At 44.4% G+C, this 25,781-nt stretch overlaps 4 protein-coding genes and 1 pseudogene across 6 annotated transcripts in view; all 5 read left to right on the top strand.

Moving 5' to 3' along the window:
- Window positions 1-14,069, top strand: part of LOC114801957 (phosphatidylinositol 3-kinase regulatory subunit gamma-like) — a 28,537-nt gene extending 14,468 nt beyond the window's left edge. For 2 of the 3 annotated variants that reach the window (XM_029000472.1, XM_029000471.1), the window contains exons 3-16: window positions 644-736; window positions 1,444-1,518; window positions 3,169-3,312; window positions 3,794-3,986; window positions 4,547-4,632; window positions 4,865-4,970; window positions 6,175-6,273; window positions 6,578-6,758; window positions 7,203-7,328; window positions 7,439-7,581; window positions 7,670-7,846; window positions 7,966-8,037; window positions 8,280-8,456; window positions 9,535-9,724. In XM_029000472.1, the coding sequence (XP_028856305.1) occupies window positions 644-736; window positions 1,444-1,518; window positions 3,169-3,312; window positions 3,794-3,986; window positions 4,547-4,632; window positions 4,865-4,970; window positions 6,175-6,273; window positions 6,578-6,758; window positions 7,203-7,328; window positions 7,439-7,581; window positions 7,670-7,846; window positions 7,966-8,037; window positions 8,280-8,456; window positions 9,535-9,724 (1,862 nt within the window). Of the gene's footprint in view, window positions 1-643; window positions 737-1,443; window positions 1,519-3,168; window positions 3,313-3,793; window positions 3,987-4,546; window positions 4,633-4,864; window positions 4,971-6,174; window positions 6,274-6,577; window positions 6,759-7,202; window positions 7,329-7,438; window positions 7,582-7,669; window positions 7,847-7,965; window positions 8,038-8,279; window positions 8,457-9,534 lie in introns of all 3 variants that reach the window. The other variant, XM_029000473.1, reaches the window with a different exon arrangement.
- A 458-nt stretch (window positions 14,070-14,527) lies between these two features.
- Window positions 14,528-14,646, top strand: LOC114802746 (uncharacterized; annotated as a pseudogene).
- Window positions 14,647-14,984: 338 nt separating this feature from the next.
- Window positions 14,985-17,383, top strand: LOC114802098 (gamma-interferon-inducible lysosomal thiol reductase-like). Its single transcript, XM_029000755.1, has 7 exons — window positions 14,985-15,136; window positions 15,620-15,808; window positions 15,894-15,956; window positions 16,030-16,119; window positions 16,312-16,464; window positions 16,557-16,625; window positions 16,713-17,383. Exons 1-7 carry the CDS (start codon window positions 14,999-15,001, stop codon window positions 16,779-16,781), a joined length of 771 nt encoding a protein of 256 aa, XP_028856588.1. The 5' UTR covers window positions 14,985-14,998; the 3' UTR covers window positions 16,782-17,383.
- A 783-nt stretch (window positions 17,384-18,166) lies between these two features.
- LOC114802450 (probable proline--tRNA ligase, mitochondrial) lies at window positions 18,167-21,574 on the top strand. The gene is made up of 2 exons (XM_029001372.1): window positions 18,167-18,789; window positions 20,685-21,574. The coding sequence occupies exons 1-2, from the start codon at window positions 18,286-18,288 to the stop codon at window positions 21,564-21,566; spliced, it is 1,386 nt and encodes a 461-aa protein (XP_028857205.1). The 5' UTR covers window positions 18,167-18,285; the 3' UTR covers window positions 21,567-21,574.
- A 322-nt stretch (window positions 21,575-21,896) lies between these two features.
- On the top strand, window positions 21,897-25,682 carry LOC114802410 (tetratricopeptide repeat protein 4-like). The gene is made up of 10 exons (XM_029001295.1): window positions 21,897-22,159; window positions 22,252-22,369; window positions 22,507-22,668; window positions 23,307-23,384; window positions 23,477-23,601; window positions 23,703-23,789; window positions 23,932-24,179; window positions 24,298-24,382; window positions 25,124-25,206; window positions 25,325-25,682. Exons 1-10 carry the CDS (start codon window positions 22,046-22,048, stop codon window positions 25,431-25,433), a joined length of 1,209 nt encoding a protein of 402 aa, XP_028857128.1. The 5' UTR covers window positions 21,897-22,045; the 3' UTR covers window positions 25,434-25,682.
- The last annotated feature ends 99 nt before the right edge of the window (window positions 25,683-25,781 follow it).

The following is a 25,781-nucleotide window of genomic DNA, read 5'->3' as shown; positions in this document are numbered from 1 at the left end:
TCCATGTTTAATGTGCAGTGGTGGGCTGGAATGCGCTGACACGGGCCTTTGCCTGAACTCCAAAATTAATAATCAGACGTGGTTTAGCTCTGCACCGCCAGGAGGAACGGGGTGCCAGGCTCCGGGGCTTTCTGTGGTTGGACCTAAAAACGAGACCTTGGCACGGTGCCACCAGGGTTTCTGCCCGATCAGGCTTTTTTATTAAATCCTTTATTGTGCTTCACTGAGGCGCTTGCAAAACCTTCCACACGCAAAGGGCTGCGGCCCAACCATCCATGGAGTGGAATGGAGGAGGGGAAGAGAGAGACAGAAAGGGAGGATAAAGGGATTGAGTAAAAAAGAGCGGGGGGGAAATTCAGAGGCCTTTTGTCAACGTAGCTAGAGCATCATTAGAGGGTCTGACAGAAGGAAGATTGGTTCCTCTGTTTGGACGTTTGTGAACTGCTCTGTAAAGAGTGGTTGTGCTTACTAGTTCCCAATTTAATTTGATTTGGGTGTGTGGGTCAGATTAACAATAAACATGTTGATCTGGATTAGGATAAAACAGTTAGGGACCATTATGCAATCTTCTGTACTTGTGGTGTATGACTGGATTCATATTTGATACTGATACGTAATTGTACATTATAAATGTGTTTTACAGATGGTGCCGCTATGGTGGACTTGCTGGAGTACTCCACGTTTGAGGGCGCTCTGCCCATCCTGGTGAAGCTGGTCGAGGCTATCGAGAAGAGAGGTACAGTAAATAGACGTAAAAAGTTTGCTTCAGTGCTTGCCCATGATGTCAGTGTATGATTAGCAGGTTTTGAGAAGGTTTTTTCATATTACCTTGCAGGAAATCGTCCACAGCAAGGATAATGACATCTTTTCTGGGCTCTTTTTTTTGCCTGTGGCTCATGCGTTGCCATTAATAGTCACAAAGCCCCATTAGTTCTTCAGCTAGGACACAAGTTGGCAACTGTTTAAGATCAATGCAACCAAAGCACCTATGCAGCAGCATGCTGCCATCTGTTTTGCACATCAGCTCAGCTATGCTGTACAAGCCCGTAGCCCTGGATTGAGAGGTTACAAGGCACGTTCGTTTCAATATCCCCGACTCACCCGCTCCCCTCCGTCTCACTGAACCAGACACTGTAACATGAAAGGTAGTGTTTACATATTCCGGTGCTGGTGAATACCAGACAGTGCTGCTCTCAGCCTGTCTAGACGTACCCACTAGAGCCAGCGCTCCTAAAAGGGTGCTTGGGGCTGGTGCATCCAGGTTTGGGGTTAAGAGTCACAACTCTGTGGGCCCCACGTCTTTCGGGCGTGTGTATTTATATCCCCTGGTGCGCTGTCTGCTGTGTCCATGCTTACTGTATGGGGTGCGGTTGACCCACTAATGGAGACCTGCCAGGAGAGGCTTATAATAAAGAGTGAGAGTGACCCTCTTTTGTGTGGCAGGTTTGGACTGTGAGACACTGTACAGGACATCAGACTCCACGTCTGCTGGGGGTCAGAGACCAAGCTTAAGACCTGGTGAGTTCCACTGTTTCCTTAGAACGTTCCTGCAATGTTTTAAGCCCCCAAAACCTCAGTGTTTTCTCAAGATTGTTTCATCCTTACTTCAGTTCTTGTCAATACATCTTACAGCATTCCAATAAGACATCATAAATTGTCTTTTAACTTTTATTAAAACACCCAACTTATAATATCTGCTGTATAAACTCGTGATGAAGTTGGTGGCACCGCAACCCTATACTTCTTTTTTATTACATTTAGCTGATGCTTGTGGAGCTGGTCAGCTCACGTTTTCCACTGCATTAAAATAAATGAATTTATGAATGTATTAAATATTTCCAAAGATTGCGGCTTTGCATGAACAGATATATTTGTTAAGATCATGTGTTGAATAATTTAATGTATTTGACATTTAATTGCTTCAGATAGGGTATTTCACCTAAAAGCTGGGATCTCCACCTGGATCACCTCTGTACAAAGATATAACTTTCTCCTATCTGCAATGATAAAAGAAATCACATTCTTCGTCCATATTTTATAAAAAAAAATTGTTTCTTGAACACATTTTCCTAAGCAGCATTTTGACATTTTGTGTTTTCACTCAGACACCATTTTCCAGATACTCTTTGCCTGTGAAGCCAAGCCTGTGTCTCAGGTCTCAGTCTTTCATCAGGTTTATTCTTAGCATTGCATCCATGCCAAAATAGCTATTACTGTTCTCTGCCCAGCCGTAGTGAATTAGCCATTGTGAATTCCATTATACTAGTGGTGTCTCAGAGCCACTGGAGATTTTCTTCATTTCGCTGACAATGAAATGGTCCAAATTATCCCTAGTTTAGTACACCTTAGAGATAGATGGCAAGTAAGTTAAATTACCCTAAGCGTCAGTAGCGGAACTTCCATGTCTAATTACAGCCTAGGCTTCATACCCAATCACGTATCATAAACATGCACCGAGTCGGCTACGTTAGAGTTTTCTTGCAAGCTGAACAAACAGTCAGAGCCTCCTGAAGCTCTATTCCTCGCCAGCCTTATCGACTTGCGTGTGAACAGGCCAGGAATTGTTCACAAATCCCCAGAAATAGTGGGGGCTCACTGCTGGGCTCAAGAACGGCATGCCAACACCAGCCTCCGGCCTCAGCTTGTCGCGACGTGTGCGGACAGACCAACGCAGATTAATTGCCGTCAACACGTCCTGACAGACACACACAAAATGCACACGTACACAAACTCAGTGACACTCTAGCCATGTCCGATGCTCCGGGGGAAGACCCCGGCAGCCTGTGGGTCAGACAGCCGTCCATCGGAGTAAATCACAGACGGTCCTCGGTCATTGGGGGAAGCGCCTGGGCGGGCAGCCATACTGGGGAGGCTGGGGGAGGTACGTAAATGGCCGTTATTTTGAGAAGTCATCTGACTACTCTTTAAGCAGTTTCACCTGTCACAGGGCTTGTCTGGGCAGTGCGTGTCCCTCCACACACACACACACACACACACACACACACACACACACACGCGCGCAACTCCGACAGAACATTAAGTGCTGCATTTTGCCATGCACGCTTCAGATGAGCCATACGCAGCTGCAGCACCAGACGCACGGGCATTTGTGTACTTGTGCGTTCTTCATACGCTGAGCAGCATTCACCTCCCCTTCCTTCCCTCCAGAGCTCTCCGAGACGGACGTGAGCCACACCAACATCCAGGCCCTTTCCGAAGGCCTGATGGGTTACCTGCAGGACCTGCCGTCACCCATCATCCCCCTCTCTGTCTTTCTGCAGCTCAAGGCAGCCCTGGCCACAGGAGGAGCAGGTAAGCAGATTGTTACCAACTAATGCTGATGGATACCGGCATCCAAGTCTAATACTGGAATGCTGTAGATCAGATTGGTATGTGATTAGCTTGTGATTAGTCACTTTTTCCCAAGAGAGCACATTAGATTTGTTGAACATGGTGTACACCTTTTTGTGCAGTGATTTGAATTGGACCTGAAGGATGTTTTGATGAATGTTTTTTTATGTGGTTAATTTGGTTAATCCTTTGGCAATATACTATATGTGCATTGAATGTACCACAAGCATATAAGCACCAGCTTATTGGCCAACAATATGAACATGTCATTTGGATAGTTAAAACACTGTTGTGCAACCTCTACAATAAGAACAAAGTGGTATTATTAACAAAACAAATGGATTCTCTATTGGAATAGCATGAAAATGCTATTTTAGCTGAATAAGTGATTGGGATAAAGGTGATTGTTTTGGTGATGCACGGTGATTGTTATCCACTGCAGCTTCATCGGAGGCAAGCACGTGTCTGTTGAAGCTGGTGGAGTCCTCCAGCATTCCGCTGCAGAACCTTCTGACACTGCAGTACCTGCTCCGGCACCTTTGGCGCGTGTGTGAGAGCTCCGAGCGGAACGGGCTGGATCCTTACACCCTGAGCCTCATTTTCGGACCCTTACTTCTACCAGCACCCTCCACAGGGTGAGTCCCACTGCTTTCCCCCAGCTGTATTCAGATCAGTGTGTGATGGAAGTTCATATGAAATGCATGCACATATAAATGTCGAGACCCGTTCTACCTGCCTCTGGGCTTTTAAACAATATGGGCCGTAAATCTTTATTTTAATAAAGATAATTTTATGTGATATCATCTCCAAAAAATTGAATATACTGCACAAAGAAAAATACATTGACTTGAGTGCCGATCTCCGACATAACTCGCTGCATGTGTCTTAGCGAGGGATGCCTGTCATGAGTGGAATTCTGTTATGTAGCTGCGTGCCACAGGCAGCCCACATATCAATAACATATGGGTGTAGAAGCGGTGACAGTGTTGGTATGCTGAAAGAACTAAAGTAATCTGGGGGGAGCCTGCCATTGGTTGGGCTCGTGCAAACGCTCCACGCCTGACGGCACTTTTAGGATTTCTAGGAGAATTCAACATGCGTCATCTGACGGGCTTGGTTGACTGATGTGTGTTCTTGTGCATGTTTGCACACGTGTTTGCATGTGTGCGTGTGCGTGTGTGTGTGTGTGTAACAGGTTAGAGGAGGACCAGCAGGTTTCTGTTCAGGTGCTTGAGAGGCTGTTACTGGAGAAAAGTTGGGAGCAGGAACAGACACCTCCAGGTAACCTCCAGCTATTGCCATTTTGAAGAAAATTACGAAAAAGTCACTGTCTGAATATTATTACATGAAAATCAGCAAGCAAATCATTTTGTATTATATTAAAAAAGGTATAATATCTAAAAATACCTCATATATGACACATTCATAACGAAACGTTTGCTTCACATTAAGGCCTTTTAAATGCTAAATTAGCCATATTAATCGAACCCTCCTCTTGTCTTCTATCTGTCAGCTCTGCCACCAAAGCCCTCCAAAGCAGCCAAGAGTATGCTGTCCCCCTTCACAGAGAGTGACACCAGGTTGGCAGAGGCTGAGTGGTACTGGGGAGACATTTCCAGGTGGGTGACACTGGAAATTTCATTTTGCAACCAGATGTACTTATAGGGTCTTATGAAATTTGATTTATTTTTTCCTAAATTCTGTTTTTAATTCAGTTTTAATTCTTCTGAATTCCATGTTTTCCATTATAAACTGATTTATTCACCTAAAAACTGTGATTATTTGGAGTGGATGGGAAAAAAAGAACAAACGCAATATGGCAAATCACATTTAATCACTCTTCAACAAAGTGCTTGGGCATTTACTGTTTGTTTACTGTAAACCATTTACATGTAAATAATATGTTCATTTGATGCAAATAACTATCTCACAACATTACACATTCTTTCATTTGAAAAATTTGAATAGAATGCCTTTTATTCTCACTATACGCATGTACAATGAGATTAGTGCAGTGCAGACATGAATGTAGTAAATAGAGCAAGAAATATATACAAATATACACAAAGAAACAATACAATTGTATTTTTTCTACGGAGACCTAGAATACAAAAAAAGTTAATAAATAATAATAATAAAGTGAATGGATTTTTCACTTGTGATACACAGCAGCACAGCACACGGTGCACACAGTGAAATTTGTCCTCTGCATTTAACCCATCACCTAGAGTGAGCATTAGGCAGCCATGACAGGCGCCCGGGGAGCAGTGTGTGGGGACGGTGCTTTGCTCAGTGGCACCTTGTCGGATCGGGAATCGAACCAGCAACCTTCTGATTACGAGGCATGCCTTCAGCTTAACCTTTAGGCCATCACTGCCCCACGTGCATGATGAACTGGAACCATGATAATAAAATTATGTTTGCATGACCAAGAGTTGGCTGAACTGCACAGAGTTTGCACAGAACCGAATGGGCAAGTAGTACAGATTCGAGCCTTAGCTGAAGGCATGCTTCAACCGTAAAACACGTGTAGTGGGTTGCAGCAGCCAGAAACTCGAATTATACACTATGCCACGTTTTACAACAGATTCCATTTTATTTGTTGGAAATCATAGGGCCCTACACCAGAGGTTTCAATATAAACAACAATAGTTATATTGTTATAAACAATAGATCAGTTAATATACATAAAATGTATTATGTTGTATGTCGTAAAATAGTAACACCTGCAAGTGTACATGGTTTATTTAGAAGAGGACCTTAAAGGACTTTACATTTTAAACAGTTTGGCATAGAACTAACCCTCTGCTTTATGTGTTCCAGAGAGGAGGTGAACGAGAAAATGCGAGACATGCCAGACGGCACCTTCCTGGTCCGAGATGCTTCCAGTAAAGTGCAGGGAGAGTACACACTAACACTCAGGTGAGCAGACGTTGATGCTTGTTAGAGTGAAGGCTCCAGCTGGGTTTATTGCAAACACAATGGGAGTCCAGTGCCTTATCGCATTTTATTACTTCTGCAAACATCTCTGAACATCTAGAAACAGCATGCATGGTCTCAAAGCCATTCTTTCAGTCATGACTAATAATACTGCTGATCCAAATATATATTCCGGGACATGCTATGCAAGATATTTGACCTTGTATTGAACTGGCAGTAATAACAGCGGTGAGTTATAGCATTGGACAAGTCAGAGTTTTAACCTCGTTATCTTTGACCATCACAGGAAAGGAGGTAACAACAAGCTCATTAAGATCTTCCACCGTGGAGGGAAATACGGCTTCTCGGAACCGCTGACCTTTGTGTCTGTGGTGGAGCTCATCCAGCACTACCACCACGAGTCCCTGGCACAGTACAATGCCAATCTGGACACCCGGCTACTCTATCCGATCTCCAGACAGCAGCAGGTATGGGGGAGGGTGGCTGCCTGTTATATAGCTTAAGTTCAGCTGACACAGAAGTCTTAAGGTCAACAGGGGTCTTTACCCTTGAAACAGAGACTTGTTCAGCTCCGACTCCAAACCACAGCTGTTTCACATATTCTGAACATGTTGCATAAACAGCCAAAAAGCTATTAGAACATTAGAATAATTACCTCTTGCACCATCCCCAACAGCGAATCCATATCCTGATAGTGGGTACCCTGCTACTCTCATTGGATGGCTTGATAAAAAGTTACAGTGGTCTCCTTCCCCATCAGAGTCTCCTTTATCTCGGTTACTAACTCCACCCATAATTGGCCAATTGAACCACTTCACGTTATATAATAACAAAAAAAAATTGCGATTACTTGATCCAGTATTCCAAGATGCAGTACACTCTGTAAACAGCAGGGTTTGTCTCTCCCTCAGGACCTGGTGGTGAAGGAGGACAGTATAGAAGCAGTTGGAGAGCAGATGAAGGTTTACCACGAGCAGTTCCAGGACAAGAGTCGGGAGTATGACATCCTGTATGAGGAGTACACTCGAACCTCGCAGGTACAGGGCCTAGCCACTTGATGCACTCTGACCGAATCAGTTTCTCTTACAAGCGAGACCAGTGTTCTCCAAAGCCTTTGGTGTAGATGTACGCCTCTCCCTTTCCCCAGGAGCTGCAGATGAAACGCACGGCCATAGAGGCTTTTAGTGAGACCATCAAGATCTTCGAGGAGCAGTTTGAAACACAGGAGCGCTATGGAAAAGAGCACCTGGAGAAGTTCCTCAGAGAAGGCAATGACAAAGAGATCCAGAGGTACTGCTTGGACTACGGGACTTCTTGACCGCTTCTCAGTGTTCCTTTATTCCAAAGTTAACGTTTGTCTATACTGCAATCCTGCTAGAATCCAAAGCAATTCTGACAAGCTGAAGTCCCGCGTGGCTGAGATCCACGACAGCAAGAGAAAGCTGGAGCAAGAGCTGAAACAGCAGACCTCCGAGAACCGAGAGATCGACAAGAAGATGAACAGCCTGAAGCCAGACCTCATGCAGCTCAGGAAGATCAGGGAGCAGTACCTAGTGTAAGTGATTTAAAAAAAAATATTGATTTCACTTTTGGAAAAAGTTTCATTTTAGGACTAATTATTACTCTGGGTGGATACATGCACAGGGTGACCATGACATGTCTGTTCCATTTCAGATGGCTTACACAGAGGGGCACCAAACAAAAGAAACTTAATGAATGGCTGGGAATAAAAAACGACCTTGAGGAGTGAGTATTGTTCTGATTCAGATACACATCCACTTGACTCACCTGGTATTATTGTGAAGGGTTGGCATTTAGCTTAGCATTCAGTCCAAGCGTATGGGCAGTTATGTAACTGGAGACTTGTTCTTCTGCATAATACGTTTGAAATGCTCAATCAGCTCATTTTGTGTGAACCTGAAACATTGAGTAAAACTTCAGTCATAGTTGAATGAGAGATGCTGAGCAGTTGTGTGCCTATTGTTTAGTTTGTCGTCTCTGATGGAGGAGGAGGAAAAGGACGTACCACATCGCGATGAGCATTCGTGGTATGTGGGAGACATCAAACGTGTCCAGGCCGAGGAGCTGCTACAAGGCCGCTTAAACGGGACCTTCCTCATCAGAGACAGCCAGACGCAGAAAGGCTCCTATGCCTGCTCTGTAGTGTGAGTGGAAGTTTTAACCGTTTGAATGTTGAACGTTAAATATTTGTTGTTTCATTAAATAGTGCAGTGTACTGTATCTACTTACACACATTATGTTCACGTAAGATTAGCAACATAGAGAGGTGAAGTGATTATCAATGATTATCGTGTTACCATGGCACCAGTTGACATGCATATTAACGAATATTCATCAGTGTGGCTATTAAAATTAGCATGCACGTAATCCTATTTGAAGAAAATGTGCAATTATTATTTGTTATTATTTAGAATATAAAATTATTTGTAATTCATCTGACAACCTGGAGAATCGCAGTTTAAAACATGCCATACACACCATGCTGATTCAGCAGGATTTTTTGTTTATTGCAACTTTGTTTATTGGAATTAAAGCATGAGCAATAACATTTACATTTATGGCATTTATCAGACGCCCTTATCCAAAGCGACTTACAATCAGTAGTTACAGGGACAGTCCCCCCCCTGGAGCAACTCAGGGTGAAGTGTCTTGCTCAGGGACACAACGGTAGTAAGTGGGATTTAAACCTGGGTGTTCTTGTTCATAGGCGAGTGTGTTACCCACTAGGCTACTACCACCCTGTTATAACAATATTCTCCAAAAGTTACAAAAGTAAACAGGTCAAACAATCCCCAGTCTATTCCCCAATAATACTCTCTCCCCGCCCCCCCTAAAAAATAAATAAATAAACAAACAAACAAACAAAACCGAACAAAAAGGTGTGTGTGTGTGTGTATATACACACACACACACACACACACACATACATACACATACATATACTACACCAAAAAAAAGAAAAGACACAAAAATCACCCCAACAAGCTTCAGCAGGGCTGTTTAAGCACCTTTCGTGATTTACTGTGAGCAGTTTTGATGCATACAAAATGTTTAATTATGTTATATTTTATAATGGTCTCATCAGAGACCTCACTTTAATAGCTTGTTTTAAATTGTTTCGAAATTGTTTCCGATTTCCGCATGATGCATCTTAAAAATGATTTTCTGCAGCTAATAAGCATTTTCTCTAACACTGTTTTTTCACTCTCTTTCCTTCTTAAGTGTGGATGGGGACGTAAAACACTGCGTCATCTACAAGACTGCATCGGGCTACGGGTTCGCAGAGCCCTACAACCTGTACAGCTCCCTGAAGGACCTGGTGCTCCACTACAAGCACACTTCCCTGGTGCAGCACAACGACTCGCTGAATGTAACCCTGGCCTATCCGGCGCTTGCCCAGCAGCCCAGATGAACTCCGCACAGCACGAACAAACACACACCCAAGAGGCCGCGTGACAGGGACGGACCCATCACTTTGTAAAATACAGGCGCTGGGGAGCTGTGGACCAGGACTGCGGCCCGCAGGATCTCACTATTCCCAGTTCACCCCGGTCCTGGAGAACTGTGCCAGATTATTTCCTTCAGCACATTTTGCCAGATGACCCGTGAGCTCAGGTCCAGGCTCCCCCGAAGGTGTCCAGCGGTCTGAATCCCAGGGGTGGAGAAGCCCTGTTCTTTTGATTTGCGAAGGAATTTCAGTTTTTGTGAAGCCCTTTAGGTAGCAAAGCGAAATACCTTTCTTGATTGTTAAAGCTTCAGCTTCAGGATGCGACCTGTGAAGAAACATCCATTTGCTGAAAGCTTTTCATTATTTCTTGACTTCACTTGATAAAACCGTTCTTTTCTCGAATGGCATAGAGGTGGCATTTTCATGACAATTATCAATTCAAATGCCTGTTACACTATTAGGCGGGGTTTTAAGGTGTAGCATTAGGCAATGTATGAAGTACAGGGGGCAACTGAGCTAAAATGCTGTGGCAGTTTCTCTCATACTGAACAAGAACTTCTACAGCAGACGGAACCACGTTTTCTGTTCTTAATGCTCAAGCTGTCACATAGATGGCATTACGATTGACAAGGACTCTTCCTCTTTTATAGCGAGTTTTCTTTAAAAAAAAAAAAAAAACAAAAAAAAAACAATTATATATATATCAGAATGAGTATCATTCATGCAGCTTATTAGACAGATTCATGCTCCTGACCCCCAGTGAACATCTTTCTGGATGAGCGAGGTGTATACTTTGTCGTGTATCCCTTCCCTTCCCCCTCTAGACTCCTCTGGTCATGCTGTGGGCTGTACATAAAATATACCCCACACCAGAGAAGAAAGAGCATCTGGTTGATCTTCCACCAGATTGTGTGTGTTCTTGTGATTTATATATGCATATATGTACAGTATATGCACATATTTCAGCTCTGATGTGAGACATTGAAGAAAAATACCTTAGACTTGTATTTCAGCCACTGTTACTAGTCTCGTATACAAAAGGTCGATCCATTTTTCTGTTTGGTTGAGAGAGGGGTTTGTTATCCTTGTCTTATTTTTTTTATTGCCTGTAGCAAAAGTGATTCCGTTGAAAGCAGCATAATCAAGAATGGAGTATAGTTTTAGAAGAAATGACACAGTACTCTGCTTTAAAAAAACAACATATTTTTCTAGAACATTTCTGACACTGGTTTTGTAAGTGTCCATGGCGATAGGTGCAGGAACTTCTGTGAAGGTGCTTCAAGCTTAAGCTTTCTACGGCTTCTGAGTATCAGAGTGTCCATGAGAGTGTTTTTTTGTTTTTTTTCCTCTTTATTTTTGGGGTCCAAGAGAGAGAAGTGCCTTTTTTTACCGTACCTTGTTGTGTCCATGACCACCACCACAGTCATCATCATCATCATCATCATCACCACCACCCCCGTCATCATTCTTCACACTTGTTTTTATTTTATTTTATTTTTTTATGCAAGCCTAGGCATGATTTGCATTAATATTTTGGCTGCTGTCTCTGTGTATTCACGCACACAAAATACAGTGATAACAGCTAAAAAATGATGTTCTTTGTCAATGTGAGATCCATTGTTGTGTGTGTGTTTTTTTTTTTTTTTTTTCTGTGCTCAGAGTAAGTATTCACTGTCTAGCAGTCAGATTTTGTGGTTGTCAGGTGCTTTACCCGTGACTGCAATAAGGTCAGTAAACTCGTCCCTCACTTCCCACGGACCTTTTACGAAACAAGGACACTAGCTGGTGATTTGAGAAGAACCCCAGTCAGAAGCTAAATACGAGGAGTTCTGAGTATAAGGAGCAAGTTGACGTTTCGGTCGTCTCTCTTGTCTAGTTGCCATTGTTTTCATTTATGCAAAACATAGTAGCATTTTTGACTGAACGGCTGAGGATGGGAGGAAGCTGGCTTGAGGTTGCCATGGTTACAGTAGCCTGTCTCAGCCAGGATATGTCGCTCAGTCCTTTTATGCAGTATTTTCATATATATATTTATATATATATGGCTTCTGTGCAGCGTGTCGGCATATTCAGTACATACGGTGTACACTGTTTTAGCTGGGTTATTGCAGCAGAAATGTCTTTATAGAACAGTGCACATTCTTACATTATCAGGTATGAAATAAAAGAAAGACTTTATTTTTTACGCCTGGCTTTACAGCACGACGCCTGTCTTATATACGAGGTGTTGCGTAGGAAAAGACACTCTGTGAGATCGTTGATACTGTTTCGAGATTGTGTACAGTATATACGTGTGTGTGTGTGTGTGTGTGTGTGTGTGTGTACATTGCATATAGAGGAGAAACAGGGGCCCATATAGGATTTGCACACAACTTTTTTTTTTTTTTGTTTCTTCCTTCGAGTTGTGCGCTTTTTTAAGGATTTGTGGCTGCTAGTATGTCAGTGCTTGAGATGTGGGGTTGCTTAGGAACACTATAACTTTTGCTTTTTTTTTTTTTTTTTTCCGTAGTGCTCGTTTTAAAAATGCTGTGTTTACAGTAACCCTGGAGAATGGGACAACATTGGCTTGATCACTGTCACCAATGGCTTGAACATAATCCAGCTTGTTTGCGTTCTTCGTGTAGCAGATCAGGACACTTTCTCTACTGTGGACTACTGTATATAGCTTTCAGCAGTGCCCGGCTGATTGGCTGTTAGGTTTCAGAGAGGAAGATCATTGAAAACTGTGACAATCTGAAAAGAGTATTTTAATGTGAGAACATCCACGCTGCTGTCCATATTTCACAACCAATATTTCAGTCCTGCAGTCAGCGTGTGACCTGACCAGTGAGATAAGGTGTCTTAGAAATGGTCTGGAGCCCAGCTTCGATTTGGCATGGATCCCCTGAGATGCCAATGCTATAGTAGCAAGAATGGATTTTTCTGAATTTTCAGCTACAGCAAATGAGCCCTGCGTGCATGTGTGTGTGTGTGTGTGTGTGTGTCTGTATGAGTGTGTGCGGGTGTGAGAGAGTAGTTGCATTAGGGTGCACTACAAAGATACATGCTTAATGAGATGATGTATATGGAAGGATTTTATTTTTTTAAAACTAAGACTTCTCTTGGTCTCGAGATCATGATGCATAATAACATCATTTGATAGTTTTGAAAAAAGGCTTCTTAGAAAATGGACCTCTGTAGTGTGTCATAACAACGATGGCATTGGAGATCTGGTGCCGGTTTTGGTCCGTTTGATATTGGCTTACTTGTAAAGCCATTAAACTTGTCTACGTTCTTATGTTAATTTTTTATTTCCTATAACCAGAAGAAAAATCTATGGTAAATAAGCTAGCTTGATTTTTGTGTGTGTGTGTGTGTGTTTTGTTTTGTTATCTTCCAAGCATTTAGAATACATATGTTTACAATTGCTAAGTAATCTCGTAGATGGGGAGGAAAGAAAATCTGTCTCTTGACTAACTTCTGTATTCTCTCGGCAGTTTTAATATATTCTTGTCCCAATTTCACTTTTTTAAACTTGAAGATTTTGTTGCTATGTTTCTTTTTTTTTTTTTGAACAGCATGCAGGTGGTTAGGAAGTAAGTTGAATATCTTTCCACCTCCTCACCATTTATTGTCTGATGTGATGACTGACGATGTGGATTCTGGTGCTTACTTGATGGAGCAAAAGCAACTGAACTGTTTTTTTTTTTTTTTTTTTAATAAACAGTTCCAAAAGGCAGTCAGAATCAGGGACATTATATATTTTTTATATTTAAATTATCTGATTTATTTTTCTTCATTTTAAAAATTGACCATATGTCCTGTCACTTTAAAGTTTTGTTTGACAAACAGTAATTGTGTTCCTTGACTTGAATCCAGATTTCCCACTGTAGAAATCTGAAATGATGTGAGATGGCAATGGCATTTTATTACAAATCAAGAATCTAGAAACTTTCACAAATCTTAATTTGCCTGACATTTCATTTGCCTTGCCTCACCAGTCAACTTTTGTTAGAATATAAACTATATAATTTTATATGAAACTCCCCGTTTTAAAATATAATGATGGTTGTGAGGAAGTAAATTCCATTTTAAGTGCAATTGAATATTGAGAGGGAGCACTGTTTGAAATCCAGCATGATCTTACTGGGTGTACTCAATATTCCTTACAGTATGTATTTAGGTAATGTTACTTTTATTGAATTTCAGTCCACAGATGCATTGTTTATCCAATTTCCAGCTTGCGCTAACATTGTGTTTGTCTCAGACTGGTACTTCAGTTTTGTTTGGTACAGTCATAAGAAAAAATTAAAGCATTATTGATAACTTGCCTGCCTGTCTTTGAGTGTTTTTTTTTGTTTGAACAGATTTCTCCTGGGGGTCTAGCTCAGTAATGTGTGTGTATATATAACTTTTTATAGAGCACAAATAATAATGTAAATAATATTTACATTTATGGCATTTATCAAATGCCCTTACACAATGTCCCTAAATGCTGGTAAAACTAATGCATGTGGCCTGGTTTTACTATTTGCCCTCATTTTAAATGTTGTGTAGGACCACGAAATCATTTTTACATCATTCAAAACACAAACCCTTAGCCTCTGATTTGATCTTGCCAAAGCCAAATATTCATTTCAGTCTGTTTTTTTTGGCTTGTAGTGATGTCACACATTACCCCCAGTTCAACCGGAGCTATTCTACAGGTTTGCAACATATACACAGTACACGGAAGCACAATATGAGTATATATATCCACTTTATACATACATATATTCTTACATTCTTGCTTACGGCCATACCAGCCGCAGAACGCCCGATCTCGTCTGATCTCGAAAGCTAAGAAGGCTTGGGCCTGGTTAGTACTTGGATGGGAGACTGCCTGCGAATACCAGGTGGTGCAAGCTTTAACTATGGGGCAGTGTCGGCCTAGCGGTAAAGGAACCGTCATCAGAAGGTTGCCGGTTCAAATCCCCTTCCACCAAGATGCTGAGCATCTAATCTAATGAGCAAGGGCTCATTAAGGACATATTAAGTAGTCCTCTTTTTATTTTTAGGAATGATTTAGGTGTGGTGACCATGCTTGTTAAGAACAAGGGGTAAAGAAACACATTAATTTTTTTTTTTTTTTTAATCGATCATCCGGCATCACTGATTGGTGGAGCGCTGGATGGATCATGGGAAGGAGGAGCTTCCGTAACGACCTGCTCGCCACGCCCACTTCCCCGGCCAGACACTCCGGATCCCGATGGGAACGTGATGGAGGTTCTCTTCTGCTGGACGCTCCTCTTGTCCCTCCTGTGCGGGATTTGCCGCAGCAGAGCGAGTCACAAGCCGTCGTGCGGGTACCCACCGTCCCAGTGGTGCAGGTCTTTGGAAATTGCAATAGAATGTGAGGTGAGTCGAACCAATCACCCCACCTCAAGTACGAGGTTCAAATTGTGAACGCGTTACACTTTACATTATAACTAATGTAAATTATATTGCCCATTGACCTTCTAGATGCTCTAATTATTTAGTTAATGAGAGAGTGCTCTAGATTATGTTGAAGTCTGTATGGTCACGTGAAAAACTATATTTGTAAAAAGTACAGGTTGTGAAATTAATGCCTTTACTATCTGCGTAGATAGGGGGATTTATTTTTTTTTCTACAGTAAGATCCTCTGCCTGCTCGTCGTTATGAACATCATGCTTTTAAAATGAAGTGCCAGGGGTTCCTAATTTGCCCGTCATGTGCTGGTAATCAGGTGGATCTTGATCTCATTATCGGCCTGTCGCTTTGCTCTTCTGCTCTGTGCGTCTACAACGTCGACTTCAGCTTTTTTTTTGGTGTGCAGGTTTGTAGCTTCGTACTGGGATTTTTTTTCCCCTCCGATCTAGGTTCAGAAACAGTGTTTGGAGCTTAACAGCACCAAGCCGAACTCCGACGTTCCGGCCCTGGAGGTGACCCTGTACTATGAAAGCCTTTGTCCTGGCTGCCGGGCCTTCCTGACTGAGCAGCTGTTCCCTACGTGGACCATGTTGAAGGACATCATGAAGGTCCATCTGGTTCCTTATGGCAATGCTGAGGTACTACCTTAAAGGGGATGCTCCGACTTACAGGCCTTTGCCTGGTCTTGACAAGCATTTTGAAAGCACTTCATCGTCTCCACAGGAACGACAGAACTCTGTCATCTGTCAACACGGAGAGAACGAGTGCCTTGGTAACATGCTGGAGGTGAGACCTGAAGCTCTGCAGATTTTGATATTCTTAATGGAGTTTTGAATTTATTTATTTTTTCCTCTCCCAGTCTTGCATAATCCATGCTGTGGACCATGTAGCATTTCAGATCATCTACTGCATGGAGTCGTCTTCTGATGTCCTGAAAGCTGCACAGCTCGTAAGTGTTTTTTTTTTTTTTTTTTCAGGACTAAACTCCTATGAATTTATTAAAATCATGTAACTGTTCCCATTTTTTAAATGTTCCTTACAGCAGTTCTTTTGTATTAGATTGCATGTTAACTGCCCTCTCTGACCTTAAGATCCTTTGACGTACATCCACGTTAATTATGAACCCCGTTTGACCTCTCAGTGCCTCCAGCTGTACGCCCCATCGGTTCGGTGGGAGACCATTTCATCCTGTGCAACCGGAGCGGTCGGGAGGAGTCTGATGCACAAGAATGCAGTGAAGACTCGCTTCCTGGAGCCAGCACACACCCACGTACCCTGGGTGACTTTCAACGGGGTGAGGAGCTCCTCAGAGGGCGGTCCGCAATGTGTCGCGCGTACGCCGTGCATATATTGACACTACGAACTTTCCGTTTCTAACGTTACCAGGAATACAGAGACGATTGGGAAGATGGGGCCATGTCCTCGCTCTTCAGCCTTGTGTGCAGTTTATATAAGGTCAGTATCTCTCCATGAACTGAGTGGCATTCTGTGGTTTTAAGATTGTAATGTTTAATAAATAAATTTTAATGGACTTATTTACAGGGAGCCCAGCCCCCTGCTTGCACTGGAGTGCAGAAAAAACTGGACAGAAGTTTTTGTTTGCGTCTGTGAATAATTTTTTTTTAAATATTGCTTTCCTTGCACGACCATGTAAAACTGTCTTGTAAACACTTTAAAATACAGTACACCAATGTGCGGTGGTCTATTTCATTAAAGCTCGCTTCTTCCAGCTCTACAGAATGCTGCTTTTTCTGACCTGTGCAGTCCAGCCACGTGGGAGAATTGAAATCCAACATGTAATAGCTGTTCGCGGGACGAGTGGAGTAGTCCGGTCAGTTTAGTGGGTTAAAATGATCACTTTAAATGCACTCCAGACTACTCGTGGAATGTTTCTGCGCTGAGAAGGCCGAGTAAAATCCGCTTCCATTTCCTTTTGTTGAGGCAAGGGGGAAACTGACGAATACTCTTTCTTTGACAATTGTACAATAGTTGTTCACGTTGTCATATATAGGAGGGTAGAGAAGTGATGAAGCTCAGTGGCATTTCGTACAGAAGAGTATTGTATTTTCTTACGCATATCCATGTTTGGGTGGGTGTTGCTGTACGTATTATTTATTTATTCCCCCCCCACATTCCACCTTGCATTTACCAGACGCCCTTATCCAGAGCGACTTACAATCAGTAGTTACAGGGACATTCCCCCCTGGAGCAACTTAGGGTTAAGTGTCTTGCTCAGGGACACAATGGAAGTAAGTGGGATTTGAACCTGGGTCTTCTGGTTCATAGGCGAGTGTGTTACCCACTAGGCTACTACCACACCTTAGTTGCTAGAAATGCCCTGTACTTGCCCTGACAATGATCTGTTACCACCGGTCAAAAAAAAAGGAAAAGCAGAGTGCCAAAAAGGTCCAAGAAGCAAAGTGTGGTCAATTCATCTCCTTCACTCGTGTCTTCATCGCTCCAGGGTTGTCTCCATTGCTTCTGTCCGTCAGCAGCAACCAGCGCATGACAAGTGATGCTTAAAGAAGCATGCATGCTGTGGTTTTAGTCGTTTGATGACTACTAAACTTCATTTGACTGTGGTGTCAGTTCTTGGCCACGCCCACATTGGAAAAACTGTCCTAACTACTGATTGTAAGTCAGTCTGGATAAGGGCGTCTGAATAAAGTTATTTATTCTTGCCCTGTGTGTGCCCTGATTGTTGAAATATTCTCACTCCTGCACACATAACCTCCCTTTGTGGATGCTATAAAACATACACGAGGGGCAGTGGTGGCCCGCGACCGGAAGGTTGCCGGTTCGCATCCCGATCCGCCAAGGTGCCACTGAACAACACACACACCGCCCACCAAGGGTGACCGATTAAAAGCCACTTCACTTTGGAAAGAAACAGGACAAAAATGGTTGTGAGAAGTCGAACTGTCGTGACGCCGCCCACTCGCAACTCCACTCCAGCTCGGTTGGTGGCGATGCGACATCTTTCAGGCCCACGAGCGGTCCGAAAACGGTCTAACCGGAGAAGAGCAGCGTGGTCGGTCTGAACCTTCCAAAGTCGGAGGGTCTCCGCGCATCATGCAATCGCTGTTTAATCGGCGGTTTGCTCCGTAACGCCAGAATGGAGCCTTTCCTGCGGCTCTCCCGCCGTAGCCCGCTGGCGGCGCCCGGGCTCTCATGCGTGAGCCGCGCCGCCTCGAACGCGCCCCCGGCCCGAGTGTCGCGGCTCTTCCAGCCCTGTAACCTCCGCGAGGGCCAGGACGCCGGCGACATGACCTGCCGCAGCCAGAGGCTGATGCTCCAGGGCGGCCTGCTGCACCCGTCCAGCCCCGGCTGCTTCCACTACCTGCCCGGCGCCGTGCGCTCCGTGGAGAAGCTGGTGCGCCTCGTGGACCGGGAGATGCGCGGCGTCGGCGGGCAGAAGCTGGACATGCCCGCCCTGTGCGCCGCGGAGCCGTGGAAGCGCAGCGGGCGCTGGGGGCTCATGGGGAAGGAGATGTTCCGCCTGCGCGACCGTCACGGGACGGACTACTGCCTGGGACCCACGCACGAGGAGGCGGTGACGGAGCTGCTGGCGTCGCAGGGCGGCTTGTCCTATAAACAGCTGCCCCTACTCCTGTACCAGGTACTCGCGTCTCAGACGGATTTTACGTGCTTCCGAGCTGCCGTATAAAGCCAGAAACAAACTGTGAGCTGCGTACGCGTAAACGTACAGAGTTGCGTCAGTGCGGCGCGTCGTAATCTGTAATGTGTACTTCTTACCACCAGGGGTCAGTGTCGAGGCCGCAAACCAAGTGATGAACTAAAACCTAGATCTTAAAATAGTCACCTGTTAGTGAAAGTGAAGTGATTCTCATTGTGAAACTCTGCAGCACAGCACGCGGTGACTCAACGAAACGTGCCCTCTGCTTTTAACCATCACCCTTGGTGAGAAGTGGGCAGCCATGACAGGAGCCCGGGGAGCAGTGTGTGGGGACGGTGCTTTGCTCAGTGGCGCCTTGGCGAATGGGGACTCGAATAAGCAACCTTCTGATTACGGGGCGGCTTCCTTAACCGCTAGGCCACCACTGCCCCCCACTCTGTTGAGTGCAGATCTCTCAAAGCCGGCCCTATAACGCCCCTAAAGGCGTTGCATTTCTGCACATACGTACATAGTTGACAGCAAGTATATTTCTGCCTTAAGACATAGTTCTCACCTCTTATCTCTACGACAGGTCCTTCAAGGTATCATGGGGAGGTGAGACATCTGTCCTCTCTAGGGTAACCACAGGGGTTCCACAAGGCTCTGTCCTTGGCCCCCTTCTATTCTCAATATACACTCACTCACTTGGTCACATCATCCAATCACATGGCTTCTCCTATCACTCTTATGCTGATGACACCCAGCTCTATCTGTCATTCCCACCAGAAGATGCTACTATAGCAACAAAAATTTCGGCCTGCCTCTCAGACATATCGGCATGGATGTCTGAGCGACACCTCCAACTCAACCTATCCAAAACCGAGATTCTGATCTTTCCGGGCAACAATTCTCCTCAGCAAAACCTTTCAATTCAAATTGGATCGCTATTGTTAACACCCACGGCATCTGCAAAAAGCCTTGGGGTTTGGATAGATAACAAACTGAGTTTGAACCATCATGTTGCTGCGATCTCCAGATCCTGCAGGTTCACTCTCTACAACATTCGCAAGATTCGGCCTTTTCTCTCACAACAGGCTACGCAGCTCCTTGTCCAGGCAATGGTCATCTCCAAACTCGACTACTGTAACTCTCTCCTGGCTGGAACCTCTGCAGTCACCATAAAACCACTCCAGATGATCCAAAATATGGCAGCCCGTCTCATTTTCAATCAGCCAAAATACACCCATGTTACACCTCTTCTTACCTCCCTCCACTGGCTCCCGGTAGCTGCTCGCATTGAGTTCAAATCCTTGATGCTTGCCTACAGGGCTGTAAATGGAACTGCGCCCTCCTACATCAACACACTACTACCTAGATACACTCCTGCACGCTCTCTCAGATCGGCAAACGAAAGGAGACTAAAAATTCCTTCTTCACGGGGTCTCCGATTCCAATCATGTCTGTTCTCCGTTGTTGTCCCTGGCTGGTGGAACAACCTGCCCTCCTCCACACGACTAGCCGAGACTATCACCACTTTTAAGAAGAAGGGGAAAACCCTCTTATTCCAAAAATATTACAGACAAATTTAACACATACACATGCGTACACATTGAACAAACAAATACAAAATGTATAAATACATTATAATTTTTCTTAGTCTAGCACCCAACACTCTCCGAGCATGCTCTTCAATGACAAGTCTAAGCCTTATCAGGGCTCTTAGTTTGTATACTTGATATTCTATAGAAATCGAACGAGAATTGCTGGTGTCTTCCCATTGTAAGTCGCTTTGGATAAAAGCGTCTGCCAAATAAAGTAAAGTAAAGTAAAGTAAAGTAAAGTAAAGTTCTCACTACTGTCTCCTCCAGTTACCAGTACTTTTCTTTTTCTGCTTTTAGGTGACAAGGAAGTTTCGTGACGAGCAAAAGCCAAAGTTTGGCTTGCTGCGGGGCCGAGAGTTTTACATGAAGGACATGTATTCGTTTGATGTGGACAAGGATGCCGCGCAGCACACTTACCAGTCTGTGTGCGAGGCATACGGCCGCCTCTTTGACCAGCTGGGGCTGAGATGGGTGCAGGTTCAGGCCGACACTGGCAACATCGGTGGCACCCTGTCCCACGAGTTCCACCTGCCTGCTGACATCGGTGAGGACCGGCTGCAGGTTTGTGGTAACTGCGGCTTCGCCGCTAACGTTGAAACGCTGTCGCCTGGCCGGGCGGACTGCCCGCGGTGCGAGAGCAGCAGCCTGGTAGAGTCTAAAGGTATTGAGGTCGGCCACACTTTTTACCTGGGCACCAAATACTCCAGTGTGTTTAATGCCACCTTCATCAATGCCCAGAACAAACCAGAGGTGGCAGAGATGGGCTGCTTTGGACTGGGCGTATCCCGCATTCTCGCCGCCGCCATCGAGGTCCTTTCATCAGACGACGCCATTCGCTGGCCATCTTTCCTGGCCCCCTACCAGGTGTGTGTTCTGCCCCCTAAGAGAGGCAGCAAGACTGGACAATTGACTAGCCTGGCCGAGGAGCTTGCTCACAGCCTGGGGAGCGGCCTTTCCAATCTCAGGGGGGAGGTGGTGCTGGACGACCGGACCCAGATGACCATAGGGAAGCGGCTCAAGGACGCTGCCAGGCTGGGATACCCATATGTGGTGGTGGTTGGGCCGAGGGCGGCAGAGGAGCTGCCCCAGTTTGAGGTGGTCTGCCAGAATAGTGGAGAGACCCTGTTCCTCAGCAGGGAGGCTCTTGTGGACATGCTGAGTCGAGTGGAAACTGTATGATTGTGAGTTTTGGGTGTTTTTTTTTTTTTTTTTTCTAAATGTGAAATGTTAAACAAGAACTTTGAAAGGGGACCGTGACACTGGCATACTCTGTACATGATTTCAGTACAGAAATGTTACGTTTTGTACAAATAAAGATTTTATGCAACGCTGTTGGTCATTTATCTCTGTGTGGAAATGTAATAAATAGTTAATATATGTTAATAAGTTCTTGCTAAACGGCGTTATTACGTATTGAGTAGACTGATCGGGTATTATGTTGCCGATGTGATATCGGAACTAAAGTGTGCGCGTTGTTTCGCGGGGGCCTATTTTACAGTTGCACCAACACGTGTGTCCACCAATCACAGTTCCTCTAGCCGATTCGCGATCGTTCCTGCTGTCGTAGTTGCTGCCACACGCGGCGAAAAACATTACATTTCAGCTGCTTTATAATAGAATAGAGGATTGTCTCCAAAATTAGCAAGACCGCTGCAACGATGGCTTCGTCAGTGCAGCAAGGGAACGACAGCGACGACGGCATGGACGAGTTTATGGACAAATTTAAGACGCAGAAGTATGAGAATGCGTTTAACGAGAGCAACTGGGAGGAGGTAGGATGATGTTCACTAATGCTTCTTTTATTAAGCATTTCGGACGAACAGGCGTGAGATGGGCTGCTGGCGTCTTTATATATCCTCCTCAGGAGTTTGATAAGGTGCCAATGTTCATGAAGAGAGCTCCAGAAGAAATCGACCCCGTGACCCACCCTGACCTGGCCTGTTTGCAGTCCATCATACACAACGATGACAGTCCGCCCGAAGGTTGATATTTCTAATACGTTTGATATTACTGTACACCAGGACATATTCCTACGTCTTGTCATTTTGCTCCCAGTTTAAATAATATTTTGCTGTCTTTCTTTTTTTCTTTTTTGTTTGTTCCATCACGTCCCACCCAGAGCAGGCAAAGAGGCTGAAGAACGAGGGAAATGACTACTTTAAGGAGAAGAATTATAAAAAGGCCATACTGTCCTACACTGAGGGTCTGAAGAAGAACTGTGTTGACTCAGAACTCAACGCTGTCCTGTATACTAACCGAGCGGCTGCCCACTTCCACCTGGGTACGCTCCACCGACATGCCCTGTGTCTTTCATTATCACTGGCTGTCGCTCTGTTTGTAGTGTTAACAGCAACATATTTTGTACAGTACAGGCCAAAGATTTGGACACACCTTCTAATTCAATGTGTTTTCTTTATTTTCATGACCATTTACGTTGGTAGATTCTCACTGAAGGCATCATAACTATGAATGAACACATGTGGAGTTATGTACTTAACAAAAAGTGGAGACCTGGCCTCCACAGTCACCGGACCTGAACCCAATCCAGATGGTTTGGGTTGAGCTGGACCATGAAGGCAAAGGGGCCAACAAGTGCTAAACACCTCTGGGAACTCCTTCAAGACTGTTGGAAAACCATTTCAGGTGACGACCTCTTGAAGCTCATGGAGAGAATGCCAAGAGTGGTCAAGGCAGTAATAATAACTCATAAGTACATAACTCCACATGTGTTCATTCATAGTTTTGATGCCTTCAGTGAGAATCTATCAGTGTAAATGGTCATGAAAATAAAGAAAACACATTGAATGAGAAGGTGTGTCCAAACTTTTGGCCTATACTGTATATTGTGCCGTGTTTGAGCTGCACAGCTCATGTAAAGAAGTAAGTAAAGGCTTTGTGTGTGTGTGTTGCATTTTCCAGGGAACATACGATCAGCTCTGAATGATGCCACAGCAGCCAAGAGGCTGAAACCGGACCACCTCAAGGCTTTACTCCGAGGTGTGGGATTCATGTAGCCTTCCCAAATGAGCAATGTTGGTGCATTAATGTCCACTTCCAGTGGTAGAGCACGTTGTGATTGTACGGTGCAGGTGGCCAGTGTTGCATGGTGCTGCGCAGCTACACAGATGCGCTGCGGTGGTGTGACGAGGGCCTGCAAGTTCATCCCACAGATAAAAGTCTGCAGGAGCTGCGGTGCAAGGCAGACAAGCTGAAGGTCGGAGTACCTTTACAAATGTGCTGTTGTTTTTTTACAGAATGCTGCACCATCAAGAAAAGCTTTTAAAAACTGCTTGGCTGTCTGTCTTTGTTGAGCAGAGAGCGGTAGATCGAGATGCCAGGAAAGCAAAATTAAAAGAGAAGAAGGAGCGTGGCGAGAGGGATGCCTTGCTGGCAGCCATTAAGGTGTGTTAAGCATTTTAATAAAACTTTCACAGGCTTGTGTTGAATCTGTAATTGGTGTACAGAGGTTGCTGAGCATTGGAATGAATTCCTAAATGTACAGAGATTGTTGAATGTGCGTTTATTGCTGCACACACTTGCACAGGAGCGCGGCATCAAGCTCACAGCGCAAGAGAAGCCTCAGAGGGGTTCGGATAGTGAGGATGAGGAGGGAAAGGATGACATGGTCGATGCAGGCCGGGCAGAGATGGGGTTGGACGGTGTCCTGTCCCAGGAGGCGACCGGGGCTCGGGTGTACCTGGATGAGCAGGGCGCCCTCAACTGGCCAGTGCTGTTCCTCTACCCCGAGCACAGACAGACAGACTTTATCTCTGCATTCAACGAGTCGTCCCGGTGAGTACCAGGGTTTTTAAACTAAAACTTTGGATTGTTAAGAAAGGGCTAATGTGCTCGAAGATCAATCTTGAGTGTGAGGTCGGTTCTAAGACAAAGATGACCATTTATTTTTTAGTTTCATGGATCATCTGGCTGTCATGTTTGGACAGGAGCTTCCTCCATGGGACACGGACCAAAAGTACCAGCCTCAGAACCTGCAGGTTGGTGTGTTCGCTTATTAACCCAGCAATCTTTCTTATGCTTTTTTTGTCTTGCAATAAATCACACTTGGCTACACACAGTGAGTAGTTGAGAGCATTTCGCATGGTAACCAGCCTTATTTACTAAATTGGTTCTGCACATTAGCAGTAATTTAGTTATTCAAATCTTTTTAAGCCAATGCTTTCTGTTTTATTCAACCTCAAATTGCTGCATGTTCTGGGCAGCAAAGGGCTGCTTATATGCCGAGGATATTAGCGGTTGTTGCACAGCCTTCGTCTTAGGTCCTGTCATGCCAGGGTGAGGCCATTTCAAATGAGCAGCCAGTCTCATACGGCTTCCTCCTGCCACGCTGTCGACAAACTGTGGTGGTTTTATCCACCTCCCTTTTCCCAGGGAAGCCAAAATGCTCCCACATATGAGATTTAAGTAATGCTGGAGATTTCTTGAACTCCTCTGCTCTTCCACTTTGTCTCACGTGCGTGACAAACCATGTAGAGGGATTGGTTTGGATCACAGATCAACTGTGATCCGGTGCAGAACTAGTTGTCCATAAGAGTACAATCTTTTTTGCACACTCTAGCATCATAGCAACATGATTGTCTGAGAAGAAATGAAATGTGCCATTTTCACCCACGCTTTTTTCTCAGTAAATAGCAAAAGTTAAACAATATTACGATTCTGTTGCCTTTAAAACGTATTGTTTGATTTGTGAATAATCTAGTCTTTGCCCTGTACTGCAGCTCTACTTTGAAGATGAGGAGACAGAGGAGATGCATCAAGTTGATCTGCAGACCCCCCTCCTCAAAGCCTTGCAGCACATCCGGTACGCAGCGCTGCTGTATGAACAGTAATAAGTGCTATTGAAGCAAATCAACATTATTTATGACATCATTTGGACAAATCTACTCATTACAATTGCTATGTATTTTTTCCCTCCCCAGATGCTCGGTAAAGGCTGGCACACCCAGCTTCATTGTGCTGGTCGCCGGTTCTCCGTTTTGTAAGCAGTTTTTGTCTGGTAAGAAGGTCCATCATCTGAAGTATAGTTAAAGCCTGACCTGGATTTCACATCCACCAAGCAAAGACAGTTCTGCTCTTCACAAACGCTGCGACTAACCAGACTTTACCGGACTGTACCAGACTGTACCAGAGGACCTGCTTTTGGAGGGAGAAAAATCATGCAGGAACATTAAACTGCCATCTGATAACAGGTTCAGCTGCAAACGTTGATCCTAATCATGTTTTCATAAATGCTTATTGATGTGTCCTTGCACTAATAATAAAAATGATAATAATTCACTGTGGTTTACACTTTCTTTAATGTTCTTTGGCATAAAGAACACGTTTTGAAATGTTACTATTTCAGTTCAATATGCACATTTCAGCGTATTTACAAGA

Source organism: Denticeps clupeoides, chromosome 13 (assembly GCF_900700375.1).
Source record: "Denticeps clupeoides chromosome 13, fDenClu1.1, whole genome shotgun sequence".
Taxonomy (NCBI): Eukaryota; Metazoa; Chordata; class Actinopteri; order Clupeiformes; family Denticipitidae; genus Denticeps; species Denticeps clupeoides.
This window is presented reverse-complemented; position numbering and strand designations above follow the sequence as displayed.

Bases quoted from the DNA above. Each gene is read 5' to 3' on its own strand.
- LOC114802450 (XM_029001372.1), top strand. From the start codon at position 18,286: ATGGAGCCTTTCCTGCGGCTCTCCCGCCGTAGCCCGCTGGCGGCGCCC. The intron at 18,790-20,684 runs GTACTCGCGTCT...TTCTGCTTTTAG, and splicing joins TGCCCCTACTCCTGTACCAG to GTGACAAGGAAGTTTCGTGA.
- LOC114802410 (XM_029001295.1), top strand. From the start codon at position 22,046: ATGGCTTCGTCAGTGCAGCAAGGGAACGACAGCGACGACGGCATGGAC. The intron at 23,385-23,476 runs GTGTGGGATTCA...TGTACGGTGCAG, and splicing joins CCTCAAGGCTTTACTCCGAG to GTGGCCAGTGTTGCATGGTG. The intron at 25,207-25,324 runs GTACGCAGCGCT...TTCCCTCCCCAG, and splicing joins AAAGCCTTGCAGCACATCCG to ATGCTCGGTAAAGGCTGGCA.
- LOC114802098 (XM_029000755.1), top strand. From the start codon at position 14,999: ATGGAGGTTCTCTTCTGCTGGACGCTCCTCTTGTCCCTCCTGTGCGGG. The intron at 15,957-16,029 runs GTGAGACCTGAA...TTCCTCTCCCAG, and splicing joins GCCTTGGTAACATGCTGGAG to TCTTGCATAATCCATGCTGT. The intron at 16,120-16,311 runs GTAAGTGTTTTT...TTGACCTCTCAG, and splicing joins TCCTGAAAGCTGCACAGCTC to TGCCTCCAGCTGTACGCCCC.